Source organism: Dromiciops gliroides, chromosome 6, assembly GCF_019393635.1.
Source record: "Dromiciops gliroides isolate mDroGli1 chromosome 6, mDroGli1.pri, whole genome shotgun sequence".
NCBI lineage: Eukaryota > Metazoa > Chordata > Mammalia > Microbiotheria > Microbiotheriidae > Dromiciops > Dromiciops gliroides.
The window spans coordinates 243,951,923-243,967,050 of record NC_057866.1 but is presented as its reverse complement, the minus strand read 5'-3'; the positions used below and the strand labels follow the sequence as shown (position 1 = coordinate 243,967,050).

The window sequence follows — 15,128 nt, the reverse complement described above, 5'->3', positions numbered from 1 at the left end:
AAAAAAAAAAAAATTGGCCAAACAGAAAGAGAAGTGCAAAAGCTTACTGTGGAAAATAAGGCTTTAAAAATTAAAATTGAGCAGATGGAAGCTGATAACTTCACGAGACAACAAGAATCCGATGAGCAGAAACAAAAGACTAAAAAAATAGAAGAAAATGTGAAATACCTCATTGGAAAAAATGACTGACCTGGAAAATAGGTCCAGGAGAGATAATCTGAGAATTATTGGACTACCTGAAAGCCATGATCAAGAAAAGAGTCTAGACACCATATTCCAGGAAATTATTATGGAGAACTACCCTGAAATTGTAGAATCAGAGGATAAAATGATCATTGAAAGAATCCACTGAACACCTCATGAAAGAGACCCCAAAAGGAACACTTCAAGGAATATAGTAGCCAAATTACAGAATTATCAGGTGAAGGAGAAAATACTCCAAGCAGCCAGAAAGAAACCATTTAAATACCATGGAGCCACAGTCGGGATTCCACAAGACCTGGCAGTTTCAATATTAAAGGATCGCAGGGCTTGGAATATGATATACAGGAAGGCAAAGGAGCTTGGATTACAACCCATGATCAACTACCCAGCAAAACTGATCATTCTCTTTCAGAGGAAAAGATGGACATTTAATGAACTAGGGGACTTCAAAGGCTTCCTGAGAAAAAGATCAGAACTGAATAGAAAATTTGATCTCCAAATACAAGACTTTAGAGAAATATAAAGAGGTAAACAAAGGGAGAAAAGGTTGTTCAATGATGTTAAACTGCTTGAGTCCATATGAGGGAGGATAATACTTTTAACCCTTGAGATCTGTATCTCTATAAAGGTATTGTTATTAAATCAACTTTGACTTGATGATATAAAGAAACTTAAGGGGCAGAATAAAAGAAGACTAGGGGGAGGAGAGGAAGAGGGAGGTGGAATGGGGTTAATTATATCATATGAAGAAGCACAAAATGAACCTATTACAACAGAGGGAAAAAGGAAGGGGTGGGCATTGTTGCAACCTTACTCTCATCAGATTTGGTTCAGGGAGGAAATAAAATACACTCCCATTTGTATAAAGAAACTTAGCTTACTCTTTAAGGAAACAAAAGGGGAAGGGGAAACAGGGTGGTATTGATAGAAGGGAGGGCAAAAGGGGGGGAAAAGGGGCAAGAAAAGAAGGACAGCTGATAAAAGGGAAGGCAGATTGAGGGAGGCAGTGGTCAGAAGCAAAACACTGGTTAAGTGGAATAGGGGGAAAGAAGGGGGGAAAAGAGTACAAAGGGGAAAAGAAGATGGAGGGAAATAAACAGTTAATAATTTTAACTGTGAATGTGAATTGGATGAACTATCCCATAAAATGGAAGTGAATTACAGAGTGGATTAAAAACCAGATTCCTACAATATGCTGTTTCCAAGAAAGACATTTGAAGCAGAGAGAAACACACAGAGTAAAGATAAAAGGCTGGAGCAGAATATATTATGCTTCAGCTAAAGTAAAAAAAAGCAGGGGTAGCAATCCTTATCTCAGACAAAGCAAAGGCAAAAATAGATCTAATTAAAAGAGATAAGGAAGGAAACTACATCTTGCTAAAAAGGTACTATAGATAATGAAGTAATATCAATATTAAACATGTGTGCGCCAAGTGGTATAGCATCCAAATTCTTAGAGGAGAAGTTAAATGAGTTACAAGAGGAAATAGTAATATTATACTAGTGGGGGATCTGAATCTTCCCCTCTCAGAATTAGATAAACCTAGCCATAAAATAAATAAGAAAGAAGTGAAAGAGGTGGATAGAATCCTAGAAAAGTTAGACATGATAGATGTCTGGAGAAAACTGAATGGGGATAGAAAGGAATATACCTTTTTCTCAGCAGTACATGGCACATTTTCAAAAATTGACTATGTATTAGGGCACAAAAACATCAGAGTCAAATGCAGAAAGGCAGAAATAGTAAATGCATTCTTCTCAGATTATGATGCAATAAAAATTACATGTAATAAAGAACCATGGAAAGGTAGACTGAAAATCAATTAGGAACTAAATAATTTCATTCTAAAGAATGAGTGGGTCAAACAACAAATCACAGAAATAATCAATAACTTTATCCAAGAGAATGAAAATAAAGAGACAACATACCAAAATCTATGGGATGCAGCCAAAACAGTGCTTAGGGGAAATTTTATAACACTACTGCTTACATGAATAAAAAAGAGAAAGAGGAGATCAGTGAATTGGGCATGCAACTTAAAAAGCTAGAAAAAGAACAAATTAGAAATCCCCAATTAAATACTAAATTAGAAGTCCTGAAAATTAAAGTAGAAATTAACAAAACTGAGAGGAAGAAAATTATAGAATTAATCAGTAAAACTAAGAGCTGGTTTTATAAAAAAAACCAATAAAATAGATAAATCACTGGTTAATTCGATTAAAAAAAAAAAAGAAAGAAGAAAAACAAATTACCAGTATCAAAAATGAAAGGGGTGATCTTACCACCAATGAAGTGAAAATTAAATCAATAATTAGGAACTATTTTGCCCAACTGTATACCAATAAATTTGACAATCTAAATGAAATAGATAAATATTTACAAAAATAGAAACTGCCCAGGTTAACTGAAGAGGAAATAAAATCCTTAAATAAGCCCATATTACAAAAAGAAATTGAGCAAGCCATCAATGAACTCCCTAAGAAAAAATCCCCAGGGCCAGATGGGTTTACAGGTGAATTCTACCAAATATTTAAAGAACAATTAATTCCAATATTATATAAATTATTTGGAAAAATAGGTGAAGAAGGAGTTCTACGAAATTTGTTTTATGACACAAATATGGTGGTGATACCAAAACCAGGCAAAGCAAAAACAGAGAAAGAAAATTATACACCAATTTCCCTAATTAATATTGATGCTAAAATCTTAAATAAGATAATAGCAAGGATATTACAGCAAGTGATCACCAGGATAATACTCTATGACCAGGTGGGATTTATGCCAGGAATGCAGGACTGGTTCAACATTAGGAAAACTATTAACATAATCAACCACATCAATAAGAAAACCACCCAAAATCATATGATTATCTCAATAGATGCAGAGAAAGCTTTTGACAAAATACAGCACCCATTCCTAATAAAAACACTAGAGAGCTTAGGAATAAGTGGAGCTTTCCTTAAAATAATAAGCAGTCTCTACCTAAAACCATCAGTAAGCATTATATGTAATGGAGATAAATTAGAGGCCTTCCCAATAAGATCAGGGGTGAAACAGGGATGTCCATTATCACCTCTATTATTTAATATTGTCCTAGAAATGTTAGCTTTAGCAATCAGAGAAGAAAAGGGAATTAAAGGAATTAGAATAGGCAAGGAGGAAACAAAACTATCACTCTTTGCAGATGATATATTATACTTAAAGAATCCTAGAGAATCAACTAAAAAATTACTTGAAACAATTAACAACTTTAGCAAAGTAGCAGGATATAAAACAAAATCCACATAAATTATCAGCATTTCAATACATGACTAATAAAGTCCAGCAGCAAGAGATAGAAAGAGAAATTCCATTTAAAGTAATGGTAGATAATATTATGTACTTGGGAGTCTACTTGCCAAGACAAACCTAGGAACTCTATGAACACAATTACCAAACACTTTTCACATAAATCAAATCAGATCTAAAAAATTGGAAAGATATCAATTGCTCATGGATAGGCAGAGCTAATATAGTAAAAATGACAATACTGCCTAAATTAATTTACTTATTCAGTGCCATACCAATCAGACTACCTAAAAATTATTTTATACAGCTAGAAAAAAATAATAACAAAATTCATCTGGAAAAACAAAAAGTCAAGAATATCAAGGGAAATAATGAAAAAAATGCATAGGAAGGTGGGTTAGCTGTATCAAATCTGGAGCTCTACTATAAAGCAGCAGTCATCAAAACTATCTGGTACTGGCTAAAAAAGAGAGTGGAGGACCAATGGAATAGGCTAGGCACGGGAGACACAGTAGTAAATGACTTTAGTAATGTACTGTTTGATAAACCCAAAGACTCCAGCTTCTCAAATAGGAATTCAGTATTTGACAAAAACTGCTGGGAAAACTGGAAGATAGTATGGCAGAAATTAGGCATAGACTAACATCTGACACCTTATACTAAAATAAGGCCCAAATGGGTACATGATTTAGACATAAGAGGTGATACCATAGGTAAATTAGGAGAAGAAGGAATAGTCTACCTTTCAGGTCTTTGGAAAGGAGAGCAGTTTATGACCAAACAAGAGATAGAGAATATTATGAAATGCAAAATGGATGATTCTGATTACATTAAATTATAAAGTTTTTGTACAAACAGAAGCAATGCAGCCAAAATTAGAAGGGATGCAGAAAGCTGGGAAACAATTTTTATGGCCAGTACTCCTGATAAAGGCCTCATTTCTAAAATATATAGGGAACTAAATCAAATTTATAAGAATCCAAGTCATTCCCCAATTGAGAAATGGTCCAAGGATATGAACAGGCAGTTTTCTGATGAAGAAATCAAAGCTATCTATTTCCATATGAAAAAATGGTCTAAATCACTATTGATTAGAGAAATTAAAATTAAAACAACTCTGAGGTACCAGCTGACACCTATCAGATTGGCTAATATGACAAAAAAGGAAAATGATAAATGTTGGAGAAGCTGTGGAAAAATTGGAACACTAATGCATTGTTGGTGGAGCTGTGAACTGATCCAACCATTCTGGAGAGCAATTTGGAATTATGCCCAAAGGGCTATAAAGCTTTATATACCCTTTGACCCAGAAATACCACTTTTAGGTCTTTTTCCCAAAGAGATTATAAAAAAGGGGAAAGGACCCACATGTACAAAAATATTTATAGCTGCTCTTTTTGTGGTGGCAAGGAATTGGAATTTGAGGGGATGCCCATCAATTGGGGAATGGCTGAACAAGTTGTGGCATATGAATGTAATGAAATTCTATTGTGCTGTAAGAAATGATGAGCAGGAGGAATTCAGAGAAACCTGGAAGGACTTGCATGAACTGATGATGAGTGAGACGAGCAGAACCAGAAGAACATTATACACAGTATCATTAACATTATGTACTGATCAGCTGTGATAGACTAGATTCTTTTCACCAATCCAATGGTACAAGAAAGTTCTAAAGGATTCATGGTGGAAAAGGCTCTCCAAATCCAGGAAAAAAAAGGAACTGTCGAATATGGATGCTGATTGGACCATACTATTTCTTTTGTTTTTGGTGCTGTTGGTTTTCTGTTTTGAGGTTTTTCCTTTTTGCTCTGATTCTTCTCTTATAACATGACTAATGCAGAAATATGTTTAATGTTATTATCTATATATAACCTATAACAGATTACCTGCTGTCTAGGGGAGGTGGGGGGAAAGGAGGGGAGGGAGCGAGAAAAATTTGAAATTAGAAATCTTATATAAACAGATGTTGCAAACTATTTCTACATGTAACTGGAAAATAATAAAATACTTTTATTTAAAAAAAAAAGAAATGATGAGCAGGCAGATTTCAGAGAAATCTGGAAGGACTTGCATGAACTGATGATGAGTGAGATGAGCAGAACCAGGAGAACATTGTACACAGTATCAACAACATTGTGTGTTGATCAACTGTGATAGTCCTGATTCTTCTCAGCAATACCAACCAAATTAGAGTAATGGATTTTAGACTGCATAATAGCTGCTAAATAAATGCTTGAAAACTGAAAGACATTTTGCTTGCCATTGTTGGACTTATGGTTGAGAAGCAAGGATCACTGGGGTTGGGACACTAAAGCAACTGGGGCCAGTCTAGGATGACATGGGAAAAAACTGAGGCAGACCTGAAATGAAGGCAAGGAAACATTTGGGAGAAATCTAAGCCAACGCAACTGGAAAATGACCAAAGCAGGTGGGATGGTATAAAACAGTTATATAATGTAGGAGGGGTGGATGAATTCATTTGCAGAATCTCAGGACACAAGGCTTAATTATATATCGGTTCCCCTGAAGAAAGCCTATAGAATTATGCTGTAGCTCTCAAAACTCATTCTTAAACTTTGACAGATGGTTTAATCCACTCAGAGTGAAGGAATTGGTAAATATGGATTATGGCATTCTGTCAGCCCTGGTTAGGTGTTGAGAAGAGCAATAAAATAAAACTCACATTCACCTGATCACTTCATTTCCCAGAGTGTGATTAATGTTTTGAGTCTAGGACTCAGCATTATAAGAACCCGAGTTCAAATCTTACCCCTCGTTATCTCTGTGTCCTGGGGCAAGTTACCTAAAATCAAAGCCTTAGTTTCAGCATCTTTAAAGTGAGCACACATAAGTGGCACAATGGATAGAGGGCCAGGCCTGGAGTCAGGAAGACTCATTTTCCCGAGTTCAAATCTGGCCTTGTATACTTCCTAGCCATGAGATCCTAAGAAGGTCATTTCACCCTGTTTGTTTCCATTTCCTCATCTGTAAAATGAACTGGAGAAGGAAATAGGGAACCACTCCTGTATCTTTGCCAAGAAAACATCAGATGAAGCCACAAAAAGTCAGACATGATTGAAACAACTGAACCACCACCACCCCACCCCCATGGCGTGGGGTTCAAATGTAGAGGCTTTTAATTGGCATTTTATCTCTCTGGTTGACTTACTATAATCCAATTTGAAAAATGTGGGGAAACCTTTGGTCTGATTATTTAGTGATTAATCACATTAAAAGACATGGGTAAATAGTTGCACAGAAGACAGTCTATTATTTAATCAGGGCAAAAATGTATTACAAAGATACAGGAGGAATAATATAGTCCAATGCATATTTTTGAAGAAATGCAGTTTTATCCCTTTTCCCCTACCCCAAGAAGTTTGGGAAACAAATTCATTCAAAAGCCCTTGGCTCCAAAATAGAGGTAATTCTGAAGGAATGCCCAGTTGTCAGGATCAAAAGAAATCTACATTGCTCATTCTTTTCTGGACATAGCAGGTCAATCTTGAAAAGCAAAGTTTTTCTTCCCCGCCTTCCCCCTCCCCATAACATGGGTAATATTATCCTCTGTTGAACAAGATTTCCTTGCATGATCTTTTATTTACAATTTAGGAATGAATTGAGAAGGCCCATACAGTTACTGTAGACCAGCTCTGTTAGATTTAATATATCATCATAGTTTTTCTTTCCTTTCCTTTTCTTTTCAAAACTTAAACATTTCAAGAGGGTGAAAACAGACAGTGAGATAAAGAGCTTGATAGTTCTTGGGTCATGTTTTGAAACAGAAAGGTTTATCTTAAGGCATGCTAGTTTACACAACAAAGCAGTGTAGACTTTGCCCGGAAGACTTCAAAGTCTACTGAATCCTAGAACCTAGAGAGAGAGGCAGGATGAGCACTGCAGGAAAAGTAAGTAAAATCTTTTTCTATCTTCATCACGAAGTACAGAAATGGTTAGCAACTCTGTAACCCTTTAGTATCTTAATTATTTATTTGGGGAAGTAGATCTTCATGAGGGGTAAGGTCTGCCTAGACAAGCAAGCATTTAGCAGAAATATTAGTTAGAAAGTTTCCCATTACAGGATGAAAATGAGGACTATGAATTCAATGACTATGGGTGGAAAGTCCTTTCTCTGATACTTTGCTCAAAACTGAAGGAATGTGGCTTTTGTTGTTTTCACCAGAAAAGAAATCTCTTCTCCTTTGCATTTGTTTAGCACCAGTTTAGTGGTGGAACACAAAAGTGTAGAAACCAAAGGGTACTTCTGCTAGAATCTATAACTGCACCAAAGATTGACCTTACCTTTGAGTTTCCTAAAGAATAGATCTTTTTGTTTTTGTTTTTTTGCGGGGCAATGAGGGTTAAGTGACTTGCCCAGGGTCGCACAGCTAGTAAGTATTAATGAATATAATCTCACCCTTAGGGTCTGAAATGATTGACAATGGTCCTGAATTTAAGTTGTGCTAGAAGCATCCAAGTCTGGTTAATTTTGAGACTGGTCAGTTAACATAATGACTACATGAGGCTGGGAACTGCTCCTTTAACTCCTACACTGACTTTGATGGGTTAAATTAAGCTGTTTGGAATTCTATCTTAATGTTAATAAGGAACTGGCATAAATACCATGTGGGTATAGAATTGTGAACAGATCCCCTGATGGCCCTTAAATGTTACTTAGTCTTAAGCTTTGGTCACTGTTCCTCTGCCTAAGATTACCCACAAGCCAATGAGACATTTCACCAGAGCACAGGTGTCACGGCTACCCTTTATGAGAGGGACCATGGGATTGGCTCCCTAATGGCTAACACAGAAAACAAGCCATGGTGCCTGCTCTGAGATCTTCTCCCACAAGGATTGCTTATGTAGATCCTCCATATACCTGACTTTTCCATATTTTACCACCTGCCACTAAGAACCATTAGTTTCAAACCCAGATGTCTCATCACCTCCTGCCCTCACTTCCACTCTTTTTCAGCCCTTTGGGAATGTCTCCTATAATTACTCTGGATTCTGAAGAATTGGTCAGAGCAAACTCAGGGTCCCTTACTATATCTGCATTACTCCCCTCTGCCCTCCTTCCAGCAATTCATCATCCATTGGTCACTCAACACAACCTGTCTCTGAAGGCACCATATTCTTTTTTATGGGTAGAAAAGTTCTTTCAGGAACAGACCGGGAGATAAATTGAAGAAGTCCCTATTTAAGTGGGTCAGGAGACAGATGAACTAGAAAATGGGATGAAGGTAAGGACTAGGAATTCCGATCTACACCAAGATCAGTCACCCCAGTACCTCAAGGACAAGGAAGGAGAACTAGTGAAGTCAACGACACCATCTACTCTACCATGAAACAGCTGCAGCTAACTGGATGCTTGGCTCAATACAAAGTGTTCCTCATTATTTTCCCAGAGAACCTGTCTAATTCATAAGTTAGGCATCCTCCATGATGAAAATTCCAAGGTTGACAAAATCTATGGCATCCTCCCCAGAGTTTCTGACTATATCCTAAATCCCCTCTTGCCCAGACTCCACACTTGCCACAACCTCAACACTCTACCCTGGTGCACCTTCTCTCTCACCTTACCCCGACCAAGGCTACTCTGTACAACAAAAAAGTTTGAGGGTCCAAAAAATCTGTATCAGCACTCTATGCTTATAAGTCCAGTATCTAGGAAGTGAGGAAGCTGATCGCATGAATTTACACTGATATATTAGTGACTGATGGTTAATATTTGCATTTAAAAAAAGAAGATTCTGCTTGAACCAACTAAATCTTATGAGAAACAGGTGCTGACCACCTCCTCAAAATAAGTTCTTTCAGAGGCAACCTTGATATGAAAAAAGCCTTTCATTGCATGGGCACCTACAGTAAAAACAAACAAAAAACTACTAAGAGTGAAAAGCCCGTATTTATCCTAAACCCTAATTCGATAAGTGCCTCCCTTGAGTCACCATAGGTTCATTAACTCAGGTTCACATACTTCCAGAAGAGTTCTAAGTACATTCTCCTTGATGTTACCCCTCCCAACCACATACACCTTCATGCAATGCATGATCAAAAATGGAGTGGAGATTTTAAGCATAGGTGAAGTTAATATTATGTCTATTAAACAATCTTGGTAGTGACTCGTTTTGAAATTTTACCTACTTTTACTAGAATACTATCAAGAGTCAGTTTAAAAAAAGAGTCAGTTCCGGCTGGTTTTCACCAGTTCTTCCTTTAACCCTGAAAAACTTACTTTCTCAAATTCTTGAGTTGATGTAATTCATTAGATAATATTGCCTTGCTGTTCTTTATATAGGCATGCTTTTTCCTAACTAAGAAGAGTTAAGTTGTGCTTATTCTTTTATCTCACAATGTGTATCAGGAACTAGACACAAAGAAGGAAAGAAATGTCAGCCCTCCCTGGGAGTCAGTTCCTGGGTTCAGCTCCTTGAAGATGTTTCTGTTTTTCACAGCCTCTTACTTTGCTCTGTTTGGGGACTAACAAGTTCTTGGAAATCTACAAGTTTATTTTCCTTCCTCACAACAACACTCATGCCAACAGTTCCAGCCTTCTAAGAGGAAATTAATTCTCCAAGTGTAGCAGTTTTGAATTTTAAATTTGCAAATGCGTGAAAGGAGTATTGGGCTTGAGGGGATTGTTAGCACAACAGCCCACCCAGATACAATGCTTCTTGCTATGGAGTTTTCAAAGATTGCATTAGTCGGATAATCAGGGATTATTGGGTACATGAATAACTTCTTGCTATTTTCCCAGATAATTAAATGCAAAGCTGCTGTGTTGTGGGGCCTGGAGCAACCCTTTTCCATGGAGGAAGTAGAAGTTGCCCCACCAAAAGCCTATGAAGTTAGAATTAAGGTACTAGAATTTCTAATCTGGACTTTTTTTTTCCCTTTAGGGAAATCATGGGATTTTTTTTTTCTTGGTATAGGCAACTCCGTTGAAAGAAATACCCCCACCTTGCAGATTGGCACCTGCACAGCATCTAAGGTTCTCAGAGTTGTTTGTGAGTACTAAGAAATTCAATGACCTTGCCAGGGTCACTTAGTCTGGATCCAGGGGTGGGGAAAAGGGGAAGGATTGGTGTCCAAGTGTTAAGTGACCATCACAAACATATCAGTGGGCCTGTGAATCTCAAATTGCTAATGGACCCCTCTTTTAATGGAAAGTACTGGACCACCAGCACAGCTAACCTCTGCACAGTAGAAGGACGAGCCATGGAATGAGACCTACAGCCAAAGAATTTTACCCACAGCGCAAGTGTGGTTCAATAATTCTGAATCTTGTTCTTTTTTGCATGACATTAAATCTGGACTTGACTGTAGCTGACAATATTGTTATAGTTATAGTCTTCCAAGGTGCTTGTCAGTGATTTCTTCTACAGCTGTTTTCTATATGGAAACCCCAAAGTTGTGGTAAATGCAGCAACAACTATGGAATCAGCACCCATAAGGACTTTGGGGCAAATCTCTAGAAGTTCATTAGTGTTTGGGACAAAATTGCCTCAGTTTACCCAAATAATTTGAGGAGACCACCAAGTCAAGCAGAGGCAGATTTATTTCATTCTCATGAGAATGGGTGACCCCATGCAAGGGATGAGGAGCACACTAATAAGCTCATGAGTTGGGTTTTTATGGAAGTTTTGAGGGGGGATCCCCTCATGCACAGGGTGAGCTCACAATCTAACATCCAATCTTGTCTCACCCAAGATGTGTGTTCAGCTTGTGATCATGGTATGGGTACATATTCCAAAAGTGAGGGGGAAGGCGAGGGGGAAAAGGTGAAACCACTCCACCAGTGTAAGGAGGGGCAAGGGGGAAGAGGGAAGCGATGGTACGAGGAGCTGGTACCGGGAGCTAGGACTTAGGAATGCAAGAAGGGGGAGGTAGTATCAGGGTGGGGTCTGTACTAGCAGGAGAAAGCTTCTCCTGCCTGGTCATAGAACAAGGGGGAGTATGAGGTGTATTGTAGCAATAGCATAACTAACCCATAACAAGGACTGGAGGTTTGGAATGTAGGCACAGCGGGGAGAGGGGGTACCAGGGTACAATCAAGTTCAGTAAAGCAAAATACATGATTCTTTTTATTATTAATGGAATAAAACATGAACAGAATAATCTAACAATAACAGGGACTGGGGGCTGGGTACTTTCCAGACCCCATCCTCAGAATCTGAACTGACTCAAGTCCACCTATCCCACACAATTAGGAAGAGAACATGAGGGTCACCTGGAAGTAGACGTCCCCAGTATTGCGTCATCTTTGGATAATTTCACTCAGAGGGCTCTAGATGAATGCTTGCATTTTATATCCATTTCTAATTTTGCAAGCTGCATCTTTGGACTTCTGACTCCTGGTTAGGTGTTCTTCTCCCCTTCTCTAGCTTTCCTCTCTGTCTCAGTTTTCTTTTATTTCTTTTCTGTCATGGGAGTATTATGGGGCCCGGTTACCCCAGAAATTGTCTGGGGAGGTCAAAGAATTTTTTTCCTTGAAACCCCCAGAGTTTTCCCTTGAGATCAAGGAACCTTCTTGAAACTAAACCAAAGGACAGACACACCCAAAGAGATAAGCAGCACCAGATCAGACTGAGCTAGCTCCAGGACCACCACCCTGCATTCTAGTCCTCCTCACCCCCTCAGTAAGGTAATCCTGTTGTGGCTGTACCAGGAGGGGACAAAGAAACTGCCTTGCTACCCACCAGAACAGAGTTACCGCCCATCACCAGATTACCCCCACCCATCAACAGACTACCCCGACCCATCACCCAGTAAGGGACATTTCACCCATGCCATCTTAGCCCTATAAAAGGGTGCTCCCCAGGCTAGTAGGGGAGGAAAGTGCTTTAAACCTTCCTCCAGGACAGTTTCTCTTGTATCCAATAAACCTGTTCTTTTATTCCTAATTGGGACTTGCTCCAGAATGTAATTCTTTACAGAGGAATCCTAAGGACCCACGTACTTTCACCCATAACATTTTCCATGCCTAGATCTCACTTGTGAAAAACAATGTTCTAAAGATTTTCTGAGACACAGCACTAGGATGTTAGAAAAAGGAAAAGAAACTTTATTTTTACATTTTTGCGAAAATGGGCTTGGCCCCTATTGGTCTGAGCAACCTGCAGGCACGCAGGCCTGTTTTCATAATGGCAATCTGGGCCCCAGGGATACAATCTTACAGGCCCCCCCACACACACACACACACACTCCTTCTGCATTGTTCACTTCTTCCCATGGGAACCTTCTTTGAGAGATTAACCTCCACCTGTGGACATCAGCTTCTCAAGCATCTCTTTTCTGAATCTGAATTCACCTCTCGGACATAAGTCCCCAGACAGTTTCAATTAACTCTGAGGAGGGCCCACATTTTCACGTTTTCCACATCACTTATTTTTTGTCTATTTATGATTTCTCTCTGCAGCTCTTTTCTTTCTCCGCTTTTTCTCTCATTTTTTTCTCTCCAATTTTTCTTTCCATCACTCTAGTCACTCTTTCTCCTTCTTTTCCTCTAATGTCTTTATCCCTACAGTTTTTCCATGTGTTTCCTTAGTCCCTCTTTCTCTAGGTTCTTTTTCTCCATAGTTCTTTGTATGTTCTCATACTCTCTTTTCCCAATTTCTTGTCTCTTTCTCAGTCTCCTTCTCTGTGTCTCTTCACCTCTTGTCTCTGTCTGTCAGGGTGAGACATTCATTCTTTTAGCCCAAGAAAAGTAGGAGTTTAGCAGGTGAGATATGAGACATGGGGGTGGAGGCCAGCCCAGAGCACACATAGATACAACACCAGGGGTGAGACTTAGTGGTGGCACCAGAAGTATCAGCAGTTTTGGGAGGTCTCAAGCCACAGGTAATAAGGGGACTGACAATTAGTCAGAAAGAGATTATAGAGGGCTGTTCTATACAACTACAGTGTAAGAAATGATGAGATAGTTGATTTTAGGAAAACATGGAAAAGCTTAATGAAATAGTGTGAGATGAACAGAACCAAGAGAACATTGGATAGAGTAACAGCAATATTGTTCGAAGAGCAAATGTGAATGATTAAGCTATTTTTAGTTATGTAAATATTCAAATCAACTACAAAGGGCCTATGAAGGAAGATGCTACCCACTGCTATCCCCCTCCAGAGAAAGAATTGAACAGAAATATTTTTATATAAAAAAGAACACTTCCTTAAAAATTAGAATTGAATAAATGGAAGCTAATACCTCCATGAGACACCAAGAAACAATAAAGAAAAATAAATGAAGGAAGGAAGGAAGAAGGAAAGAAAGGAGGAAAGGAGGAAAGGAGGAAAGGAGGGAAGGAAGGAAGGAAGGAAGGAAGGAAGGAAGGAAGGAAGGAAGGAAGGAAGGAAGGAAGGAAGGAAGGAAGGAAGGAAGGAAGGAAGGAAGGAAGGAAGGAAGGAAGGAAGGAAGAAAGAATATGTGAAATATCTTATTGGAAAAACAACTGACTTTGAAAATGGATGGAGGAGAGATAATTTAAGAATTGCTGGACTACCTGAAAACCATGATCAAAGAAAGAACCTAGACCTCATACTTCAAGAAATTATCAAGGAAAACTGCTGTGGATATTAGAAATTGAAAGAATACACTGATCACTTCTGAAAGGGATTTCAAAATAAAAACTCCCACATAAAACCAAGGGATAAACCTGAAGCCTTCTTAGTAAGATCAAGAGCAATAAGACAAGAAAAAGACATCAGAGAATTAAAAATAGGCAATGGGAAAACAAAATTATCATTTCTTTAGATGATATTACAGTATACTTAGAAAACCCGAGAGAATCAAGTAAAAAACTGATTGAAAAAATTAACAACTTTAGCCAAATTATAGAATATAAAATAAACCCACATAAATCATCAACGTTTCATAAACTACCAACAAAGTCCAGCAGAAAGAGAGAATAAGAAATTCCATTGAAAATAATAGCAAATGATATAAAATACTTGAGAGTCTACCTGCCAAGACAAACCTAAGGAAAAAAAATACACCATTACAAACACTTCATATAAATAAAGACAGATCTAAACAATGGAGAAATATTAATTACTTATTGGCAGGCTGAGCCAATATAATAAAAATGACAATTTTACCTAAGTTAATTTACTTAATCAGTGGCATACCAAACTACCAAAAGTTATTTTATACAGAAAAAAAAAAGATAAAAAGAAAATGAAAATTTATCTGGAAGAAGAAAAGGCCAAGAATATAAAGAAATCAATGGGGAAAAAATGTGAAGGAAGGCAGCCTAGCAGTACCACATTTGAAACTACATTATAAGGGAGGCAGCTAGGTGTCGCAGCGGATAAAGCCCCTGGATTCAGGAGGACCTGAGTTCAAATCCAGCCTCTGACACTTAACACTTACTAGCTGTATGACCCTGGGCAAGTCGCTTAACCCCCATTGCCCTGCAAAAAACAAATAAAAAACAAACAAATAAAAAACAAACAAATAAACTACATTATAAGGTGATAATCAAGAAAACAACCTAGAACTGGCTAGGAAATAGATTGGTGGATCAGTAGAATAGATTTGGTACAAAATACACAGTAGTAAATGACCATAATATGTAGTGTTTGATAAACCCAAAGATCTAGGCTTTTGGAATAAGTACTCAACATTGTGTGTGTGTGT

General features: G+C 38.0%; 1 protein-coding gene across 1 annotated transcript in view; it reads left to right on the top strand.

Moving 5' to 3' along the window:
• Positions 1 to 7,383: 7,383 nt before the first annotated feature.
• LOC122730913 (all-trans-retinol dehydrogenase [NAD(+)] ADH7-like) overlaps positions 7,384 to 15,128 on the top strand; it is a 36,284-nt gene continuing 28,539 nt past the window's right edge. The window contains 2 exon segments of the mRNA XM_043970465.1: positions 7,384 to 7,401; positions 10,254 to 10,355. Of these exon segments, the coding sequence (XP_043826400.1) occupies positions 7,384 to 7,401; positions 10,254 to 10,355 (120 nt within the window).